Source organism: Abramis brama (assembly GCF_963993115.1).
Source record: "Abramis brama genome assembly, chromosome: 18".
NCBI classification, from domain to species: Eukaryota; Metazoa; Chordata; class Actinopteri; order Cypriniformes; family Leuciscidae; genus Abramis; species Abramis brama.
The window spans coordinates 30,424,077-30,447,942 of NC_139980.1; the positions used below are offsets into that span (position 1 = coordinate 30,424,077).

At 37.8% G+C, this 23,866-nt stretch overlaps 1 protein-coding gene across 7 annotated transcripts in view; it reads right to left on the reverse strand.

Annotated features, from left to right (window-relative positions):
* Positions 1-23,866, reverse strand: part of klhl29 (kelch like family member 29) — a 268,904-nt gene that overhangs the window by 6,136 nt on the left and 238,902 nt on the right. For all 7 annotated transcript variants that reach the window (XM_084091259.1, XM_084091257.1, XM_084091256.1 and 4 more), the window contains 2 exons: positions 23,615-23,797; positions 23,047-23,227 (listed from right to left, as the gene is read on the reverse strand). In XM_084091259.1, the coding sequence (XP_083947385.1) occupies positions 23,047-23,227; positions 23,615-23,797 (364 nt within the window). The remainder of the gene's footprint in view (positions 1-23,046; positions 23,228-23,614; positions 23,798-23,866) is intronic.

The window sequence follows — 23,866 nt, forward strand, 5'->3', positions numbered from 1 at the left end:
CAATTCATTAGTGTAAATTAGTGAACTGGCCAGAGTTGAATTGAAATTTGAACTGGATTGCAATTAAAAGATATGCATTCTGGGATGTAAAGAAATGCATTCTGGGAAATTAAGTTCTTTTCCACCCTGGTCAAAGTTAAATTAGAAATTATTATCCATCAATTAAAAAAATATATGATGGTAAATGATTAAACAGAAGTTAATGCTAATTTATGAAAAAATGACGAAATATATAGGCTAAATAGGTGGTATTTCAAACATCCATCCAACCAACCATCTAATATTGGCAACATTCAAACTGCATTTCTAGTTAAAAACTAGTTCATCAATGTGAATTTCAATTAATTTTGATTCTATTCCAACCCGATCTCACGGCAATTTGTATGTATTTTAAAAGGTGGCTAATTCGTAGGAATGACCTACCCCTGACCCCGCCCCTAAACCTATACCCATCACTATCACTGGGGTTTAGACAAATTAGCCACCTTTTACTCACTCGTACGAATTGGTCGTGAGATGGCGTTGTTCTATTCATATTCAAAAGCAATTCTGCATCCTGTTTGCTACCTCAATTCAAATTTAATTTTCCATTCAAAATCCATTTAAAATCCCAAAAATGTAAAATCCATTCAGTTTGGAATGTTGCACAAGCCTTGATATCATGAAATGTCTAATGAAACGGCCCTTCTGTTAATGAGTCACGCGCATTTCCACGTACAACCCAGCAGAGCCCTCCGACCATACGGTGGAACACGGTTCCTCATGTCATGTTCTGCCATGAGACTCATGAACAGAGAGCAGTCCATCTGGAGAGCTCATCCTCAGCCATTGTTCTCAGGATCAGTAATCAGGCCTCCGTCGCTCCTAATAGCTCTCGCTGACAACTCAGAGAAGATCCACCAGCACGTGCTGCAGCTTCAGCCTGCGTCCGTCTCATGCTGGGGTGAAGACGCTGAAAAGGTCACCGCCATCGGCTGAGTCAGCTTCAGGGAACGTCTCGAGAACAGTTGCTGAGAGTATCGGACAATGGTTGCCGTTTAGGAAAATGCTTTAGCTCTTGCGGCTATTGATTAACTAAGCAATGAATCAAACATCTGAGGACATGGAACACAATTATGAAGCGAATGTAACTGATTACTAACCGCAGATACTTTCTGTATGATAAATGCTTGAACAGCTTTGCCAATATTTCAATTCACTGCAGGCAACATTAGAGGAGGTATAAAGATGATGAGAAAAAGAATACAGCAGACAGGGAGAGAAGCCAAACACATTAGCACAGCAAGCACAAATCGACTGAGACCGCCACAGCCATCAAATAATGCAAAAAGCCTGCAAGTAATGACAAGTGACTCAACTATCTTGAGTTTACCTCTGACAAGTCTTTTTAAGTGCACACTTCAATAAGATTATTGTCTCCAGTGTTTTGACACAAAAAAACTGCTTTTTGTGGTTTGTTTTGTCCCATCAGTCTTATTTGTTGTCTGTGATTTACTATTGTAGTTGCCGAACATTTGTTATACTGTATATGTCTGCACTGTTGTTGTTTTTTACTCCATTACCTCCCCGCATAACATGTAATTACCATAACATCAACTTTGAGTCCTTGAATATTGTATACCTTTTTACACCAATTTTAGTGTATACAAGGCATTAGATGTATAAATCCAATGTTTTCCCATGTTAGAACAATTAGAAATGTTTGACAGACTATTATCTACCATAATAAGAAAACACAGTTCAAATGTCTCTATAAGCCTTTAAAAGGAGATCTTTGGCCTGTCCCACCCCAGACGTCTTGACCTTCTCAACTACAATTGAAACAATGGTTTAATAATTTTTTACAGTGTCCTTGTTACATATGTTACATGTACTTACAACAGCAATAACAGTAAATTATCCATAACTACATGCAAGTACATGTTGCTAATTAATATTAATCAGTACTTTAATATTACAATGACACTTTAAAATAAAGTGTAACCCAAGTTTCATATGTCAGATAAAAAATGTCAATAATAAATTTCACTTCTTAATTTTATTTACCGATAGCAATAATGAATTGTCATTGAATGAATGTAATTTCTTAATTTATACACAGATTCTAGTGCTGACACATAAAACAGCTCATAAAATTGGGTTGATGATCACCTCAAGCACCTCATTTCATTAATATCTGTTTAAAAAAAAAAAGTTTTGGGCTCTATTTTAGTAGTTTATTATACTCTTGAATGTGAAAAATACAGTAAAACAGTAAGTGAAAGATTATTACAATTTAAAATATCTGTTTTCCATTTGAATATATTTTAAAATGAAACATTTTCTTGGTGAATTTTCAGCATCATTACTCCAGTATTCAGTGTCACATGATCCTTCAGAAATCATTCTAATATGATGATTTGCTTCTCAAGAAACATTTCTGAGTATTATCAATGAAGGTATTTTTGTGCAAAACCATGATTCTTTGATGAATAGAGTGTCTTTACTGACACTTTTGATCAATTTAATGCATCATTGATTAATAAAAGTATAAATCTTACCGACCCCAAACTTGTGAATGGTAGTGTATATAGTTCAAATATAATCCAAGTTAAAACACAATATTGATCAGCTTCATAGCTCGACCTTTACAGGCCTGTACGCTATAGAGACGACTATGAAGGGAAAGCAATGAGAGTGAGATGGAGTGAACAAGGTATGAAGCACATAATGAGACCATATCCTCTATCGATGTTATCCGGTTGGATGCGCCGGGCCCGACCGGCATATAGAGGCGATCTGTTCTCCATGATGATATCATCAGTGCTCCTGTAATTATAAGAGCTACTGTACTGTGACCCACATTCACCCCCTCACAATCCACACTCCATTTAATCACATGAGAGCCGGAGGGGAGCGGGAGGATCTGATTGGCTGCTTTGATAACCTGTGCGCCACGGGGAACCAATGAGTTCAGTCGGAGGAAGACGGTGATACGCATCCAGCGATGAGGGCTGTTCAGAAACATGAACAGAAAATCTCCTCTTGCTCGCTCTGATAAAGCGAGTGACTTTGAATTACGGCGAAAGTGTGGGACGGCACTTCTGAGCTTCTTCCGTCCTTGACAAACCAGCTTATCTCTCGCCCCTCTCAGGTGTTTTCACACAACACGATTTCAGTCAAGGGTCAAGTTCATTCACTTGCCATGCCAGCGGCATAAACACGCTAACGGTTTCCATTGCACAACGAGGACTGGAATCAATACGTCAAGAGTGTCTGTTGTGCAGCATTAACCAAATGATCAGATTTTACACATCAATCATCATATCCGCTCCTTGAAATCTCTCCAGTGCCGGACACACACCTGCAACCTGTGAATTGAATTATTTTGTTATGTGCCATGGTGATACATTTCATTAGCCTGTTGGGGGAAATGTTTATTGTGATGACCAGTAGTTTGCCAAGCCAAGCATCCTCATCCTCATCCAGTACTATTTTGTGGGACATAAATGATACCTTGCTTATGCAGCTATAGTAAGAAACCACACAGAACACCTGCAACACTCTAGCAAGATCAGTGCTATTTTAGTGTTGTTTGTATGTTATTACGGTATTTATTTGAACTATTTTAAAGGTTAATATACACCAAGCAATTTTTGTCCCTCTAACAAACAAATAAAAAAATAAAAAAAACTGCATGAATTTTGTGGAAGAACATTATTTTGGTTGTGCTTTGGCTCTGTGTGACTGTGAATATGGTTCTCCTGCTGCTCATACAACATTCACTATAGGCTTAAGAGATAGAACCAGATAGAACCAGATGGAAAGGATCTCAAGCTGACTAGCTGGAGACGTTACTGTAGCTTTAGCTATTAATAGACACATTACTTCCTTGAAAATAAATTCCAGAACAGCGCTACAGCAACCATAATGAAATGACCCTTCACAATAGATAATGCTTTACAGTCAACTCTGTTAAAGAGCTACATATGGCAATTTATCTGTTCAATAAAATACCTCTCTCACCTGTTGAGTACTAATAATAACTCAATCTCCGCATCGCTCCACAAAATTTAACCTCAGTTCTCGCCATCTCCGAAAAGCCAAGGTAATGTTGATTCTTGTTTTATTACGAGCTGTCACTTTCTCTTTTTGCCAGCAGACTCTCCTCTGTTTGGCGTTTGTTTAAAACATGTGATTCCCCAGAGGTTGGAGATTTAGCTTTCTCACTCTTTGTGACAACTAACCAACCTATACTACTCCCACAACATACACACATCAGAGTAGCCGGAGCAACTTTTCTCTATTTACGGATATGACGAGACACACGGGCGAGTGACGCATGTACGCAATTTCCCACGAGAACCACCATGACAGGTCTAAAATATAAACAATAGGCTTACAATAGTGAAATTAGGGTAAGATAAAACACGTTTTGAAAGAAGGATTGATAATGTAAAACAAAACAAAAAATGTTACATAGTGTGCCTTTAACAATAATAACACTGCTTAATATCAACAGAACACTTTGACATCTGCATAGCAACACTTGAAACCACAACCTCTAGCATCGTGGTGGGAACTTAATTAATAATTATTAACATATATTTCATATAACTGCTGTTGCCATTTTCTAAAAGAGATGAGCCCCGAGAGGCCATTATAATGATTTTACAGCATTTAAGAGCGTTTTCAGCTTAATTACACTCCTTTTCAGAAGCAAAATCACTGTAACACTGTCTCTCATTTACTGCTTTAATTCACTACAGTACATTAATGTAGGATTCAATACATTTAATAGTTTAAAAACTATTTCCTTTAGACAATAAAAGCAGGATGCATCTCAACTTGCCAAGGATAACACAAAGTCTTCTTTTCATTGTGGTCTTTGTAATTATAAAAATAATTATTGGCATCTGGCATGTAATAAATAAATAACCAGACAGAAAATACTTTAAACAGCATCATAAAAGAAGTTTGTCTAACAAAAACATTTTTATATTTTAATTTATATTACTCTTTCATCAGAGATTAACGGTTTTGTGAATATATAAAACACTTGAGGATTGCACTTGAGGATTTTCATAAAAAATAAAGCAAATATTAAATATTTATATTGTTTAACTTATATAATATGTAATATACTTTATATATTACAATGTTTACCTGATTATTTGTAGCATACAATTTTTTCAGCAACTTTTATTTCATCATTTTAATCTGTGTTATTAATTTTAAGTCTAAAATTTCTTCTTAAATCAAGTTTCCAACTTAGTTTTAGTTAGTAATACACCCTGCTCTGTGCACAGAAACGTCCAAAAACTACTTTTAGCCCTTTTCTGAGAGGTAAATGCATTAAAATAGATGTGTGTTTTTTGAAAAGAATACTTTGATGCCAGAATAAGACATACGCTCACCTTTGTGAGGCCCGTCACAATAAATAAACAGCATACGACGGACTTAATTTGCCGCCTGAATCTTGTTTCACGCAGGCTAAAGCGGTTTGTAATTGAGGTTACGGCCCCACACATAGACGTCACTGACGGCTTCTGCTTCACGCTGGATGTTCCTCACACGTACACGCCACAGCAATTAAACTTAAGGTAATCAGCGCAGGAAATGGGTTACGCATTAGCGTTCCTGCAATGAAATGCTGTAATGCAAAAGCATTTGGATGCAGTGATGTCACAATCTCAGCATGATTTATTGCAAAATCTTGCAGCGTTGTGTAAACAAGCCAGCTGATTTCTCTCTTTTTTAATTGTTTCTGTTTAATTTTGCTAAGAACGTCTTGTAAAGCAGGAGGGGAAACGCTGGGTTGCATCAGAGCTCTCTAACTCTGACAGGCTTCCCTGCATTCGAAAGCAGCAGACGTTTACAGTAACAAACGCTGTACCTGTCACCGGGATCAGAGGTTAATTGTCCGGGGACACTGCGGGATGACAGCAACGATCTTCAGCCACAGTTGTACTTCTTGAAGAATAGACTTGCCAATTCTCTTTGGAAAAGAGGTGACCTTTGCTTCTTGAGGTCTTTATAAAGGTCATCCAATTGGACACGTGGTCCAGTTTGTCAGTTTTGAGGAACTGCTGCGATACGAGCAATAAAGGATCTAAGAAACGTGAATGCCAGGCCTTGCTAGATATGCAATTGTTTGAGATTATTAGTGTCCAGTTAAATACTGTGTCACTTTGAATACGGGAGTGGTTCCAGGATGTTTGATCTGACTACAATATTGATAAAAAATTACAAACATCCAAAAATAATAACCCATGTGGGTAAAAACCAATTGTTAAGAACTCATCAGAGCTCTGTTATGAATTATCACTTCACTTGTTATTCTGATATAATTAAATAAATAAATAAATATTTCTAACTGCATTTAGTAAACAAAATATGTATCAAAATATACATCTAAACTAAAACACATCTAAAATATGTAGACATGCACAGCAGAATAATTAAAAAAGGGGAAAAATATATGTTCAAGAATCATTTTGGAATCAGATCGTGACTCTTGGAATGGGATCAAATCAAAAGGTACCTAAACAAACTAAACAGAAATATGTCCATAAGATAAAAATGAATTAATCAAAACCTGCTGGAGCCAACTAAAAGCGGACTGTAAAGCACACTTGAAAAAACAAGGATATCAACCTTGGCACAGAATGTCTCTGAACATTTTAATTAGGATGTGTGTTATCTGGTATGCTGCTAATAACTTCATCGCTGTCTGTAAATTAATTATTTAGAGCTTCTACACTTTGGTCAAGAATATTGACAGAAATCATTGTCCTATCAATAAATTAATAAGCTCTGGAGGGGATGTAATTTCGGCTCATTGAACTTTGGTTCATTATATATATATATATTATATTAAGTTTAGGTCTAAAATATTGAAAAGTACAAATGCAATGTAATGACAAAAAGCAGCCTGAATGCATACATCTTATGTGTCACACTGCAACTCGTGTAAGGAAGCAAATAACCTTCAGAATCAAGCAAGAACTACGTGTATCACATTGAACCCTTCCTAAGAAAGCATAAACCTGATCATTTGCCAGAAAAATGTTTCAGGAACATATTCAAACGTTGGCTGTTATTGATTTTAGTGGCCAGAGATACTCAAGGACACCGCACATTCAGAAAGAAGAAACACTGAAATAAACACACGAGGTCATGAAGCCAGTGTTATCATCAATACACCGATGAGCCGAAACATTATGACCAAATACGCTGTTGGTCCTCCGTGTGCTTCCAAAACAGCGCCGCCCTGCCGAGGCATGGACTCCACAAGAGTCTGAAGGCATCCTGTGGTTTCTGGCACCAAGACGTCAGCAGCAGATCCTTCAAGTCCTGTAGGTTGAGGTGGACTGAACTTGTTGGTCCAGCACATCCCACAGATGCATGATCTCATGTTCCTTAAACCATTCCTGAACAATGTGTGCAGTGTGACAGTGTGATTATCCTGCTGAGATAGGCTACTTCTCCCAGAGAACACCATTGGCATGGTCTGCAACATTGTTTAGAAACTGTAGGTGGCATGTGTCAAATATACGTCCACATGAACTGGGCTGACCCAGGGATTCCAAGCAGAACATTGACCAGAGCGTCACACACACTCCACCGTCGTCCCACAGTCCATCCTGGTGCATCGCTTCCCCAGGTAAACGGTGCACACGTACACATGATGTATAAGAAAATGGGACTCATCAGGCCAGCTGACTTTCTTCCTCTGATGCTCATTGTAGACGCTTTGGACTATGGGGTCATCATGCACTCTGATTGGTCTACGGCTAGGCAGCAAGGTGTTGTGACACATTCCTCCCATAACCATTATCAATTTTGTGTGACTTGTGCCACAGTAGACCTTCTGTTGGCTCGGACCGGACAGGATTAGCCTTCGTTGCCCTTGTGCATTAATGAGCCTTGGGCGCCCAACACCCTGTTTGTCCCTCCTTGGACACTGTTGGTAAATTCTCATCACTGCTAACCGAGAGCAATACACAAGCCTTGCCGTTTCAGAGATACTCTGACCCAGTCGCCTTGCCATAATTTGCTGCTGTCAAAGTCGCTCAGGTCTTTATTTCTGCCCATTTCTCCTGCATCCAACATGTTGATTACGAGAACTGATTGTCACCTGATGGAGCTTTGGTTCCTTGCCACTGTCGCCTTTGGCTTTTGGCTTGCTTAGCTGGGGACATTTAGTATTCAACAATATTATTGACCTGCCTTCATTGACACTATTATATGAGAACTGAACTGAGCCGGACGATGACATCACCTTTTTTCTCCCGAGCAGCTATATATATATATATATATATATATATATATATATATATATATATATATATATATATATATATATATATAAATGAACTAAATTAATAACTTTTTTAAAACAAAAATGAACCATCACTGAACTTACTTAAGCTGGACTGTGATGCTATATTCTTCTAGATCTGCTGTACAGCAGGAACAAACTTTGTTGCATTATTTTCCTGTCATCACTGTAAAGCTGCTTTGAAACAATCTGTATTGTAAAAAAGCGCTATGTATAAATAAAGGTGACTTGACTTGACTTGACTTACCATCTAATCTACCCAGACCTTAATATGTGGCCTTGTTAGAAGATGATCAGTGATAGATGCTTCACCTGTGACTGGTCATAATGTTTTGGCTCATCAGTGTACTGTACATTATAAAACTAAAATCTGCTTTTTAGTTTTGTTTGCAGTATGCGTCAGTTGTTCATGCCATCTGACGTTACCTACTCTTAAAGGGCCGGTACAATCAGCCCAAACAGATATGACTAGTAATCTCCCTGACCTCACCGATTTGTGATGTGGCTCTTCTAGGCGTCCAGTGGTGTGTGCAAACACTGTATCGGTTCTCAATCTCGCTCTATCACTGCAGAGGGCACCTTGAGCCTCCATCAGGAGAACTCTGCACAGCACTCAGACTTAATTGGATTTGTGCATCACACACAAATTGTGACATTACAACTCGACAGCGGAGTAGGTCATCCGCCAATTACCAAAGCTCACGGCGAGAGCCGTCGCGGCCACCGAAGCTCGCCTAAGACTTCATTACCGGCCCGGAGCTTCCCTTTTCATTATGTGCTGAATGAAGCGGTGCTTACCATACACCAAACATGGTGCTGTTCGACTCTGAGGACGGGGAAAAGAACAGCCTGGGACTGTGTGCGGTGTCTTTAATGAGTCTCAGAAATCTTTCAATGCTGCATGCCATCTGCTTTAAAGAAAGATACAGCTCCACATTACTGTGACTTTCAACTTTTCTCTTGATTTAATTTTACCATCCACCAATTCATCACAGGTTGAAATGGTGAGTACATCATTTACAGTGGGGAAAATAAATTAAAATAATAAAAAAAATGACAAAATCTATCTATCTATCTATCTATCTATCTATCTATCTATCTATCTATCTATCTATCTATATTTACATAATGCATATATTTATCATGTACATGAGGGAGGGTCAGACTACCATTCTTACATTCTTCAACCATGTTGTGCTACAAATTAATTTAGTCATCACAACATGATAACCTACTACAGTATTAAAGAGAGATAAATATTTCTTTCATCTTTGGTCATAATCTGTAGCTGTCCCTGCTGCAATATCAATTCATTAAAATAAAAGTTACACTACTGTTGAAAAGTTTGGGCTTGGTAAGATTTCTTTATGTTTTGGAAAGAAGTCTCTAATGTGCAACAAGGCTGCATTTATTTGATCAAAAATACAGTAAAAACAAAATATTGTAAAGTATTATTACATATTAACATGACTGTTTAATATGTAGAAAACTCACAAGAAAAACATTTAATTATAAATGTCTCTACTGTAGTTTTTAATCGATTTATTGCACCCTTGCTGTATAAACAATTAATTTCCAAAAATGTACTGACACCAAACTTTTGAATGGGACTGTATATTCCCACACAATCACACGTAAAATCCTACACAAATTTAAACATGCCATTTAAGTAAATTCAAGCACTTGAGTAGGTCAACCAGAATCAAATCAGAGAATAATTGTATGCCAGAAAGTAGCAATTCAAAGTACTATTAAGTATTTTTAAACGTATTTTCAGCTCTGACTTGTAATGAGCAAATACTCCACTACAGACCTGATCTCCAGAACCACACAGACTTCATAAAAACAGTACAATCTAATATCTCGTGACAACCTGCATATCTCCTGGAGAAAATTGTGGATATTCTTAATCTTTCCTGCGGTTCTGTTGTCTCACCCCCTGTTTCTCAAGCACAAGCCGTACTTCCGTCAGCTTTCCACAGCTCGAGGGGCCGAAGGAAAGCAGGAAGAAACAAGAGAAATGAGTTGCCTGCCGGTGCAACTTGGAAATCTCCCAAACCATCAGCGAGTCATTTATCTGGCTGATGGTACACAGTCTTGCTCAGACATCCATTACTTCCACCAACCTAATACCCTCCTTGGGTGTAGCCGAAATATATCCCTGTCAAAGCACACGACTGTAGACGTGACCCCGGGACGCCACGGCTGCTCTGGGGTCAGTGAATATTCAGGGCGCAGGCCTCTGTGAATGAGCTTGAGGTCCACCTTTGACAGAATACTGGAGCATGATACGTCAAATGAAGCATTTGATCAGATTTTAGTCATTTTTTATGAAGTAAATTTCTCATTATTACTGAAGCAGACTTAACTTAACCTCCCACTTAACCTCAGGCAATTAAAACTCAAGAAATGTGGCTTTCTGTGCTTAATGTGAAATGTACACTGATGAAAGTTTCATGTCGTAAAGTCACTGGGTGTTTTTGAGTTTGATTAGAAGTTAGAAAGTATAGTTGCTGGATCTGCCCAAGTTTGTGAGGCTCATGGAGTCGAGTCTTATTAAAAGAGTTTCACAAGAACTATTAATGTTTTAAAGTCCACCAAAATCCTTGAGCACAATTCTTTGACAGTATGTGAAGTATTCGCTGTTTATTATCCTGGATGAAAGGAAAATCTGACCACAAAGTCAACAAAAACGTTCAATATTATTGCTGCTGTTTGTGCCATGATTTATAAGAGCCTTGAATCAGAATCAACAATATGCTCATTTTTAATGATTATAACAATAGATCAATTAAATGAAAACAAACAAATAAATACATTTACAAAATTCTAAATATGTATAAAACTAATAAAAAATACAATATATTACTTCTCTTCTGCATGCTCACCAAGGCTGCATTTATTTGAACAGTAAAAACAGTAATATTATGAAATATTATTAAAATTGAAAATAACTTTTAAATTCATTTTTATATATTTTAAAATGTAATTTATTCCTGTGATCAAAGCTGAATTTTCAGCATAATTACTCCAGTCTTCGGTGTCACATGATCCTTCAGAAATCATTCTAATATGATGATTTGCTGCTCAATAAACATTTCTGATTATTATCCATGTTAAAAACGGTTGTGCTGCTTAATATTTTGGGGGAAATTGTGATACTTTTTTTTTTTTTTTTTTTTTTAAGATTCTTTGATGAATAGAAAGTTCAAAAGAACAACATTTATTTGAAACCTTAGAACATTATAAATGTCTTTACTGTCACTTTTGATCATTTTAATGCATCCTTTCTGAATAAAAGTATCAGTTTCTTTAAAAATAAAATCTCACTGACCCCAAACTTTCAAACAGTTTATCAAATAAATGCTGTTCTTTTGTATTTTCTTTTGTAATTTCTATAAAGCGCTATAAAAATAATGGTGACTATGGTTGCGAACAAATGCATTGAATCCACAACTACAATGTTCTTTGTAATTTAGAATCTCACTAAATAGTTCACTATTTTTTTTTATTTTATTTTTTTATTCTGTCGTCATTTGATAACATTTTTGACTCACCCTCAAGTTGTGCCAAACCTGTATAAGTTTCTTTGTTCTGCTGAACACAAAATAAGATATTTTGAAGAATGTTGGTAACCAAACAGTTGTTGGACCCCATTGACTTCCATAGTATTTTTTTCCCTATAATGGAAGTCAATGGGGTCCAACAACTCTCTGGTTCCTGACATTCTTCAAAATATCTTCCTTTGTGTTCAGCAAAAGAAAGGAATTCATACAGGTTTGAAACAACTTGAGGGTGAGTAAATAATGATAGAATTTTCATTTAAGTTGGCCTAATACTCAAAATCTAATGCCTAAAGAAACCTAAAAGTTCCTCTTTAGGGAAGCAGTGCAAACATATTCCATAAGAGGTCCAGATTCTTCTCATTAGATACCACTAGGACTAAATATGCCCCTTTCTGAGATGATGGAAGAAGATGAAGCTTTTTCTGGCCTTGAGCTCAGTGAAGTGAGTCGGATGGAGCGAGCCGTCCCGCTGAGCGAGTCGCTCCAGGAGTCTGGCTATCGAACGCTGCCCGCGGTCACGCTTGTGGAGCCGGTGCTGAGGAGGAACGGGAACCGAGAGGTTTGTAATTAGAGAAGGGGTTTAGGGAGTTTTTGGCTCCTCTTCATACTCATTTTCCAAACCAGCAGAAGGAACGAGAGGCAGGGGACGGGCCTTTAACTAGCGGGGTAGATAAAGTTGGAGGAAGGGGGAGCGGGCGCAGCGGGTGATGGCGCTCTGAAGATTCGTAATCCCATCGCGTGCTGGATTATCACAGCGGGGTGTGAGGAACGCCCATCACACCCCCTACAGCCATCATTACGTGCGCACACACACTCTCACACACCAGCGGCAGATTTCAACTTTTCCATTAAGGTGCAATACTTGCCCCCTGGAATTGATTTTCTTTTCTTTTTTTACCTTCATAAGGGCAATTTTATAATTACCTTATTAAATGCATCTCTGTTGTCTTGCATGTCCAAATACTTAAACTGAAACAATTATTTCGGTAACACTTCACTCAAAGTTTCATTTGTTAACATTAGTTAATGTATTAACTAACATGAACTAACCATGAGCAATACATTTATTACTGTATTTGTTAATCTTTGTTAATGTTAGTTAATAAAAAATACAGCTGTACATTGTTTGTTCATGTTTCTCCACAAGTTCATTAATTAATGTTAACAAATACAACTTTTGATTTGAATAATGTATTAGTAAATGTTGAAATTAACATTAACAAAGATTAATAAATGCTGTAGAAGTGCAGCTAATTAGTTATTAGTTAATGTTAACTAATGAAACCTTGTTGTAAAGTGTTACCATTATTTCTAAATTATTATTTACACAGACAGTTAAATAAGCTGGTATACATGTATTTTAGACAACAATTGCATGAAGTAAAAAAAAAAAAAAAAAGGAATGCATTACACGGTAGAGCTGCAATATTATGATAAAAACCATTGTCAATTATGCTCTTGATACTGTAATAATGATTACTAATGCAGATTAACAGAATACATGTTTGGGGAAACAGCATGTCATATTCTGGCTACACATATAAAAATCGGTCGACAGCAGGTCAGGACCCCTCGGTACCACTTTCAATGAGAATGAGAATTTAAACAGCTATCATTTTATTTCCATTTATTTAATTGTTTATTTACACTATTTAGACATATTTGAGCATGCAACCCAACCCCCTAAACCTACCCATTTGTATATTAAATAATATAAAACACAGGATATAACAGGCAGATAAGACTACAATCACAATTTATTCAAAAAGTACAAATATTCCAAGTGTTTCAAGGCCAAATGATAGATTTGTGTGAGGAACAGGAAAGCATTCCCCACCGTAAAGTCAAGATCCTGAACACACATTTAAAAACTGCCACCCGAAGAAGCATTGCGTCAGCGTTCACTGTGAAATAGCACTGGCTCTCGTGTGTCTTGTGACCGACTGCGTCATGCTCAGGTGTACAGACAGAGCGGGATCTTTTTCAGCGATTAAAACCTTAACCCTCTGGGGTCTGAGGGTGTTTCTGACATTTGTGCTTTTACACATATTAATGGTTAAAGTCCCATTACACTGTATTCAGCACAAACTGGGCTACAATAGTATGAGCAACATGTACGTACATGTTTGTATTTTTGAGAAAATAAAGTTTATTCTGTTCATCATATAAAGATATAAATCGTATGGCTTCCGAAGACTTGGAATGCATCACGAGTGCTTGTAATACTTTTATACAGTTTTTTGGGTCAGTTTTTGCAATAAATGCCTGTGACTGTACTGTGTTTTATATTGTTGAGAAGTGGAAAGGTTTAGGGTAGGGGTGGGGTTAGGTGCTCCAAAATATCTATGAAAGTATAAAATCATTTCTACTTTTACAAAAGCAAAGAATTACATGCACGATTACCTTGATCTGACGTATATGACAAACAACTGAACACGTCGAAAAATAAAGCGTTAAAAAAGTGATGCCAAGGAGTCCTGACCAAACGTAAATATGTGACGAGTTGGGAGTGAGAATGTGTTGCACTCTCTATAATTAATTTACAGTTTGAATAACTACTTTGTTTTTCATGCTGCTAAGACAACAAATGTGAAGTCTTGATGCGTAAAAAAGCAATAAAGGTAGCACTTTATTTCACAGTCCTGTTTTGCATGTACATAGTAGGCTATGTACTTATTATATAACTAGGTAATAAATAGGTAATAACCCTGAACCTAACCCATGTAGATACCTTATATTATCCAGTATTTTCTTAGGCAAGTACACTGCGAGTACACATAAGTGCACATACTCTAAAATCAAATATCTGCACTTCCTTTATGATGAGAGAATTAGTGAGAGTGCAGATTCAGAATTAAGTCAGTGAGCGCGTGCACTCCAGCGTTTACCACGGTGACTTATCTAAAAGCCTCTCATTAGCCATTGCATTCATAAGCTCAACAGAAATGTGCATAATTGGTTATTGTGCTCAACACTGTGAAAAATACATTAAAAAAATCTGATGCAACATTTGTAATCTGCAATCAATCTCACTCTAATTGCGACAGCTGTAATAGTTTTAGTTTAATTATGCAGGGGCATTTTTTCCCCCACTTATGTTGAATTTAAGGGGCATTTTTGTTAATTTCTGACCCGTAGCTAAAATGAAACAAGCAGCTACCATCAGAAAACAGGTGGAAAGGGTTCAAAATGTGTCCAAGGTCTACTCTGCATCCATTTGTGTGGAATAGTGTTTCTAACCTCACACTGTGTGTGTGCTCAGTAGGGTGCACTGAAGGGCCTGACAGCTTCTTCAGGTTACAGGACAATAGGAACAGGATTACTGTCAAAGCGTTTCTGTGGAAGTATGCTGAATATCGGCTGGGACAGACTGGAAGTGAATGGACCCTCAGGGGGGCATCTCTCATCTCAGAGCATAAAGCGACCGGGCCCAGGCGACCGTGAGATAGGGCCGTGAGGCACTGGCTTTTCCTGGCCATCCATTCATTTGTCACACCTATGATGGTGTCTAATGGAGTACAGCCTCACTGTATATTTATCATGGGACTACCATTGAAGAGTCTCACTGAAAAAACAACACTTCTCACTGGGAAAAGAATCTGCACATGCACACTACTGTAAATATACTTATTTTTGCATATGATATGCAAAAACTCCTATGTTTATGTGTTAAAGTGTCTCAGATCCTTGAAGCAAATTAAATGTTCATTAGAAACAACAATGCACACGATATTAAGACTTCAGACCATGGATCTTTATATCTGCTAGTGCAGTGAGAAAAAATACACTTATATTCAAGATACAATCTATTAAAACCAGTATTAATATCTTTTTATTTTTAAGGATTTAAAACAAGATACTTGATCCGATCAACTTTATAATAAAGTGTATAAATAAATGTTTTTGTGTCAGTGTACATATATAACCAATAAATAAACACATAAACAGAATTATTCATATTTACAACAATAATTATAATTGTTTGATCCCAAATAACAAATACACATTATATTGTTGACATGTCCTGCAGTGTGACATTTAATGGAGTATACTCCATTAAAAACTATTACACAGTTTTGCTAATCATTCTATAATCATTATGAATGCAGTCGAATGATCTCATATTAATTTAGAAACTATATTAAGTAATTGCACTTTAAAAATTAATTTATCACACTTCAGGGGAATTTAAAATGAGCTAGTGAAGGCTAAAAGGATAGAGAAAAATGGCGAACAGTTTAAGTAACCTGAAATATTTATTATTTTAATATGAAAAGTTTATTTTAATATGAAATCTGTAGGATATAAGGGGAGTGGAGGGAGGCGGAGGGATTCATCTAATTTCTATGAATTAAAACGATTTAAAAAGCAAACAAAAGAACCACAAGGGCTTTAACCACACAAACCAAGCAATAATGCGAAGCCTCAGCTGCACAAACAACGGCAGAAATCAAGAAGCAGAGGTTCATTTTAATAGTGTTAAAAACGAGTCGAGCGCATGAGGTCATGCTTCACGCTCCGATCTCTGTTCTAATGCTCTGTGTTGTTGCACTCATTATCTGAATGAACTCAGCAATTATATAAAATATTCCACAGCCATTTCGCTGTATAATCTATATGAGCTCATTAAACAGAAAATGGAGTTTATAAGGGGAAGCATTGCTTTCATTTGTTTTGGAATAGCAATCAACTCCACTTAACAGTTTTCCTGTGGACAAACAAAAAGCAAAAATTAAATCTAAACACACTGTTTCACGGCAACAACACACACTGTGGTGGGGAAAACACAGTAGCGTGACCCTGGGACAGAAGCCGCCTGATGGGTGATAGAAATGAAGCGAACAGTCGCCGCGAGAGAGGGCTTACTGAAGACATGCTTCTAAGCGTGAATGATTTCATGGCTGAGCGCATGAAAACGTACCGTAAGACAGATGGTGGGACACAAACAAGGCCGGTTGGAGATTGAAGGAGGGCGAAAAAGATGGAACTAGACTCTGTAAACTATATTTTTCTTCAAAGATGAGCTTTTGGATGGTTCATGTGGGGAACAGAGTTATGATTTACACAAGTATATATATTACACACGCACGCACACACACACACACACACACACACACACACACAGACATATACTGTGTGTGTGTATATATATATATATATATACACACACACACACACACACACACATTTCAATTAATTTTATTATAAATAATTTATTGCAGTTATAATGATTAATATAATTATCAATATAAATACATAATGAAATATGAATATATCATTTTTTACATCAATATGATATTAATATATAAATGTCAACATTCATTTTATATTAACATAAAAGGTAATGAAATAAATGTTTATTCTAAATTATTAATGATAATAAAATAATATACATTTAAATATGTAATAAAAATACTAATATATGAATGTAAAATTAATATAAATATTAACTCTTTCCCTAGCCTAGAAATCTAGACGCACCCTAGCGGCAGCAAAATGTATTTTGCAGCCAGGGCAGTCTAGCAACTCTCCATTGACTTTCGAGCTGCAAAAACCTAAATTGGGTCAGGCCAATCACGTCGTGTATAGAGTCGGCGGGGCGGGCTTAACATATGACGACAGAGTTGCGACGGTTTGTTGAAAACAAAGAATGGCGGCTGCTGGAGAACAGTCTTTCGAATCGGCTTTGGCCGCGACTCTGGAGGACTTGGAGTTAAGTTTTTCTTTGAGAAAAGAGCACAGAACGACACTTAAGTCATTCTTAAAAAAAGGAAGATGTGTTCGTAGTTTTGCCGGCCAGATATGGCAAAAGTTGAATCTATCAAGCTCCGCTGTTGGGAAAACGCTCTGGTTGGTTGAAGCGCTGTCCTATTGCGTGCAGAGGGAATTTGAAAGACAGCCGTTTATCCCGCCCCTCGGATTGAGCCGTGTCTATGGGGAGTTGCCAGACCTAACATCTTGATGTAGGTCTGGCTTGCCAGGCTACTCTTTCCCCACCATTGATGGAATTTTCACTGTTATAAGGTAGGGGGTGCTATGACACATCTTCTGAAAGAGCACACGCTCTTGATCTGATCAAAACACGTGAAAAAGCAGGAACAAGTGATAGCATACAGTAGGCTATGTAAGCAGATGCATATGTAAAATAACACGATCATCAACATTAAACAGCATATAAATCAAAACTGCCCAATGTTACTGAATGAAATGTCGACCCAGGGAGAGCTACAGGACTGTGAAGCTCTGGGGGTGTTGATGGACTCGATCTACTCCATCTGTGTTTGGATAATCGTTCTGAATCCAATCTGCATGTAGTCTTTAACAAAAACACAATTTTTCTCAGCTTTTTGCTCAAAATGTTGCTTTTTTTAAGAAAAATGCATGAAGCTAGAATAAAACTTATGTTCTGTTCTTTCTTTTGAGATATTGCATGTTCAGATATCCATACAACACAATATAAAATGATCAGAAACGCAGGTAGTGACTGGCATCCTTTTTAAAAACACTTGTGGTGAAAGAGTTAAATATGTTAAATATAACAGTGAAATTACTGTAATTACATTTTAAATACTTAAAACGAATCAATAATGAAAGTTGTTATTGATGATTATTATTTGGGATGATCAATTAGTTGTCGCAGCTGCATCATTTTATCATTAAGCGGCCCTCAGCGCATTATTACAGCAGCACAGCATCTCTCTCAAACACACACCGTCCACATCTCAGTCATAACCTCGGTGTTAGTTCAGCGCTGACACGCCGTAAATGACTCCATGACTGGGAAGTAAAATGAGGTGGCGCGTGGAGAGCATTCACTCGTCTGGGAGAGACGCTAATACTTCAGAGTCGGTCTGTGCTGATCCCAGCGCTCGCTCAGATGCTGACATGTACAGGAGTGTCGTACAGACCCCGTAACAACAACAACTACAACAAAACACTCGCATGTACACTTGTGCAAACTCAAATCAAATATTCAAGGTGTTTGAGGCTGTTAAAACCCAAATATCATGCTATTTGCTTGCAAAAATATGTTTATCCCTATGGCTAGTAGTTCAGCTAAACTCGCATGCCTGATGTCAATAATGAGTAGATAATGGTGAGGAGATGGTTTACGATATCGATTTCATATGCAGCACGTACAGATTGAACTGCTCCGCTGGGTGAGGGATGCTCATCAGCTTAACAAAGTACACATACACGTCCTGCTCAAGGCTACATACATGAACATGTACCATTTATAAGATGATCATATACAGCTCATTTCTGGTGGGTAAAGGGAAAGTTCTTGGTTATTAAGTTCATAGGTGTCAGGGGGGAAGTTGCTGCTTCATAATTTGATGGACGCTACTGAAAAGAAATATCAAATTATAGGTTTTCATTTTGCCAGACTGATAGGGACTCCTGAGCTCCTTTCAGGCTAGTAATGAGCTGCGGCGGGCTCCTTTAATACAGCCCATAATGTTTTTTTGATTGCCCCATTTAATCTTGCCCTCGTGTGCCGCCCACAATTGGAGCATCAGACCATTTCGCAGTCCCGCTCCAAGAGGTTAAACACATTCGCATAAGGAGATATAAGGAGAGAAATGTATCTGTCCCCATAATGCAGTGCTTCACATAGCCAATTGATCAAGGTTTTGCTGAAAGATCGTATTTAGGAGCTCAGCGCACACATGCAGCAACATCAAGTCATAATAAGTGGGAAACTTTGGATTTTCTTCAGGCCAGACTTTCCGAATGTTAATTAAGGAAACACTGTGGAAGCAAAGTGATATCGATCACAAGTTGTAATTATGAATGTTGACAGCACAATTGATTTAGTACGCATTTTATGTATTGCTATTGAGGAACAGCAAGAAAGCTTGCTGGAAAAATACAACTTACTCAGCTGGTTCATAAGTAGGCTTGTTTGACTATTTCCCAGCATTCTCTGTAACAGCACCAGAATGATATAGAGTACAGATAAAAAGATCAGTTAAAGGTGCAGCAAGCAATTTTTGTTTAACATTTTGTTTCGATTGTCTTTCACAAAACTAAGATATTCTGTCTTTTACATGAATATTCTCATGTGTTATCTTTAGAGTTGGGGTACTCGAACTCGGACTCGGACTCGAGTCCGGACTCGAGTCCAATTTTTAATGAACTCGGACTTGTCACGCACTCGGATGAATTTGTACTCGGACTTGACACGGACTCGGACATTTTAGACTCGGAAAATTTGCCGAGTACAGTCGAGTCCGGGCACTGGAGGACACAATATTATTCAAAAACGAAACGAAACGAAACTGCTTACATTGTGTTGTGTCAGTGTTGAGCATTGTAGCCAATCACAGATATGTATATTAAGCACATGAACACAGTGGCCAATCAGAGGCGTTTTGAGTCACCATGCGGAGAAGTCGCTCAAAACGTAGGCCTATGTTCAGAATCAGCGCGAGTTTTATCCTTTCGCAAATCTCCTCATAAACGACAAAGTCTTGACGCGATATAAATAAGAGATTCGCTGTGCAGTGCGGACAACTTCAGTGTTTATGACGAGAGTTTCAGTGAGAGTGCAGAACGTAAGTGAAAGAAGTAAGTGATGGCTTAAAGTGAGCGCTATTGACAATCTAAATAATATATTTTTTCATGCTTGTAGAGGACCAGTGGTTACGTTCACACTGTAAATTAAAAAGAGTGATAACTGCATTTAAATGTGGGAGAGAATCCGCAGAATTTTAGTCCTGTGAGTCATGAAATTGCGATGATTGACACAGTAACCATAGCAACATGAGAACGCGATAACCAAAGCAACATTTTGGCGTCTAATAATGTTATAATTTTTGTTACATTGATTTAGCCTACACTTTAGTCATAAGTTTACATACACCTTGCAGAATCTCCAAAATGTAATATTTATTTATTTTTTAATGATGATGATCATAAAAACATTGTTTCTAGGCTATTTATTACTGCCCTGAAAAATATTTTTCACATAATGGATGTTTAATAGCCTAGGCCCGCCCTAGTCGACAAGAAAAAATACAAACACAAAATACAAGACAAATTACATAGGCTTGATTTTAATATTGTGTTTCTTTACCTGAATGATCCACAAGTTTTTTTTTTTTTTTTTTTTTTTTTTTTTTTTAATGGTTGTTCATGAGGAAAAATCCTCCAGCTCCTGCACATTCTTTGCTTTTCCAGCATCTTCTGCATATTTGACTCCTTACTAGCAGTGACTATGATTGTGAGATCCATCTTGTCACACTGAAGACAACTGATGGACTCATACACAACTATTACAAACCCTGCAAACATTTAGTGATGCTCAAGAAGGAAGCAACCTTTAGGAGCCAGGGGGTGTACATTTTTGAACTGGATCATTGGTGTAAATTGCTCTTATTTTATTTTAAAAATCATTAATTAATTTAGTCCTGCCATTTAGAGGCTAAATAAGATATTAGCATGTAAAACAAAATAAGATCATCAAAATAAATAAAAATTAAAAAATCAACGTCATCTTGCTCAAAAGTTTACTCCTGGCTCTTAATGCATCGTGTTATATTCTTGAGCATTACCTTGCAGAATCTGAAAGATGTACGATAGGTAAACGTATGACTGTAACTATACATTGGAATCATTTTGTAAGGTTTAACATATTAATTTAAGAGCTCAGTGTTGAGACCTTTCACTGGAATTTGATTGACATACGATCTGACCAGATAATGCAGATACCTGCCATTTTTGTCTGACAAACAAACCAAACCAGATAGTAGATTAAAGTCATTGGACTTGAACTTGAAAAATGTTGTGTATTGAATTCTTTTTGCAGTTCTGATGTTCATTCATGTTTAATTCGTGCTATAACTAGAAGATATTATCAGTTCATGTGCTGCTTGAGTTGAGGCCTATATTAAAGCACCACAAAACGGTGTGTATTGTTTTAATTTCATAAAAATTACAAAATTTGAAAGCTGAGACTTTATTTCATACCAGAAGTAGCCTTGTCTTGTCTGTTGGCGCATTGTCAGTGTCCTCTTTGCTCTGCAATATATATTTCACTGTGTGAGAACATGTGGAGTGAGAGCGGAATGGCTTGTCGGACGTAGCGACAGTAAGAGGGGCGGGTCTTTGTGAAAGGTCAATTTAAAAACATTTAAATCTTTGTGGACTCGGCCGGACTCGACTCGGACTCGGATGTTAAGGACTCGGACTCAAGTGCGACTCGGCCCTCTTTGGACTCGGACTTGGACTCGGACTCGATTGTTAAGGACTTGGACTCGACTCGGACTCGACAATGGTGGACTCGGACCCAACACTAGTTATCTTTGCTTGTTTGTTGACTCGCATTATTATTATTATTATAGGCCTGCAATATCTAAACCTCCTAAACACGAGAATGAACCTCATTGGTTCTGGCTCAAATGTGATGCGTAACATGAGAATGAACCTCATTGGTTCTGGCTCAAATGTGATGCGTAACATGAGAATGAACCTCATTGGTTCTCGCTCGCCAAGCGAACATACTTGAACTTCCTTTTATCACAAGTGATGTGTGAGTTGATGAACGTTTATTTGTGAATAAAAGCCTAAATTTAATCTGTTCATCATATAAAGCGATCGAGTCTCTTCAGAAAATTTTGGACTAAACCGCTAAATTCATATGGATTAGTTTTACGATCTCTTTATGAACTTTTTGAAGCGTCATATTGTCAATTGCGTAGACTCTCAGTGGAGGGACAGAAAGCTCTCAGATTATTAATGACAGAATTTTCATTTTTGGGTGAACTATCCCTTTAATCATGTCACATTTGTAAAATATTAGTTACTTGGATTATCGTGTTCTTTAGGGAGAAAAAAAATACAAAACTGCTCCTTGTTTCACTCACAATCACTCAAATGTGAATCGCATTGTAAACATGCAACAGACCAAGAAGTAAGGAAGAATAGATGCTTGCTAGTATCCAGCGTCAACTAAAACTAAAACTTGAATGGTGCAAAGGACCATCCCTTTAGCTAAACTTAATGAAAACACATAACTAATATCTGCTAGTATATAAAAAAAAGCTGGCTACTCCAGCTTTGAGTTTAAACTTGCAATATGAATCATCTGAGAAACCATCACGATGCATCTGTGAATGTATTTCCCCCCAGCTAGTTAACTGCAGAACAAATTACCTTTCCACATGGTCCAAGTTTCCAGCCACCCCGAGTCCTCCAATAGCGTAGAGTTTGCCATCATACACCAAGCTGTTGTGCCTGCAGCGAGAGACAGTCATCCGGGACACCAGGTTCCAGTTGTCCAGAAGTGACATGTAGCACCACACATCTGCCACTGTCACCCCTGACTCTGTACCACCTGGAAACAAGATGACACACCGTCATGACTTGACATTGCACAAAGTCAATGTTGAAAATGCTCGGAAAAAAAATTGGGCCATACATTTACACTCATCTAAACTGTTTACCGATGCAGCGCAGTCACCGACATTTGTAATACGATCTGAGGAACGTGAGGAAGCAGGACAGAAACGTGACCTTCAAGTGATAAAGGATTTGTCGGATTTATCTGGCATGGAAACCAATAGCTGTTTTGATATAGCGAGGCCGGTAGAATCCAGTGATTAATGTACGCCGCAACGCCAATTCTTCATCAGATCATTGCAAGAAACAGCCCGCATCTGGGAAGTGACCACAGATTCTGCAAGCGCTTGATATACGACCTTCTCTCCGAAATCTGACGTACCTGACAGATAAATATTGTCCCCGGCGGAGATGACGCTGAAGAACTCGCGGTCGTAAAACGGGAGGCTGGCCAGAGGATACCATTTGCTGTTCTGCGGGTTGAAGCAGGTGACAGCCGTCAGGGAGCGCTGGTTCATGCCCACCGCCTGCCTTCCTCCGACCAACACGATCACCTCTGCTACACCTGCGGGTTAGACAGAGGATACAAACATATGAGAGCTTGATGGCCCCGGTGGAGGCGCTGGCGATGTGT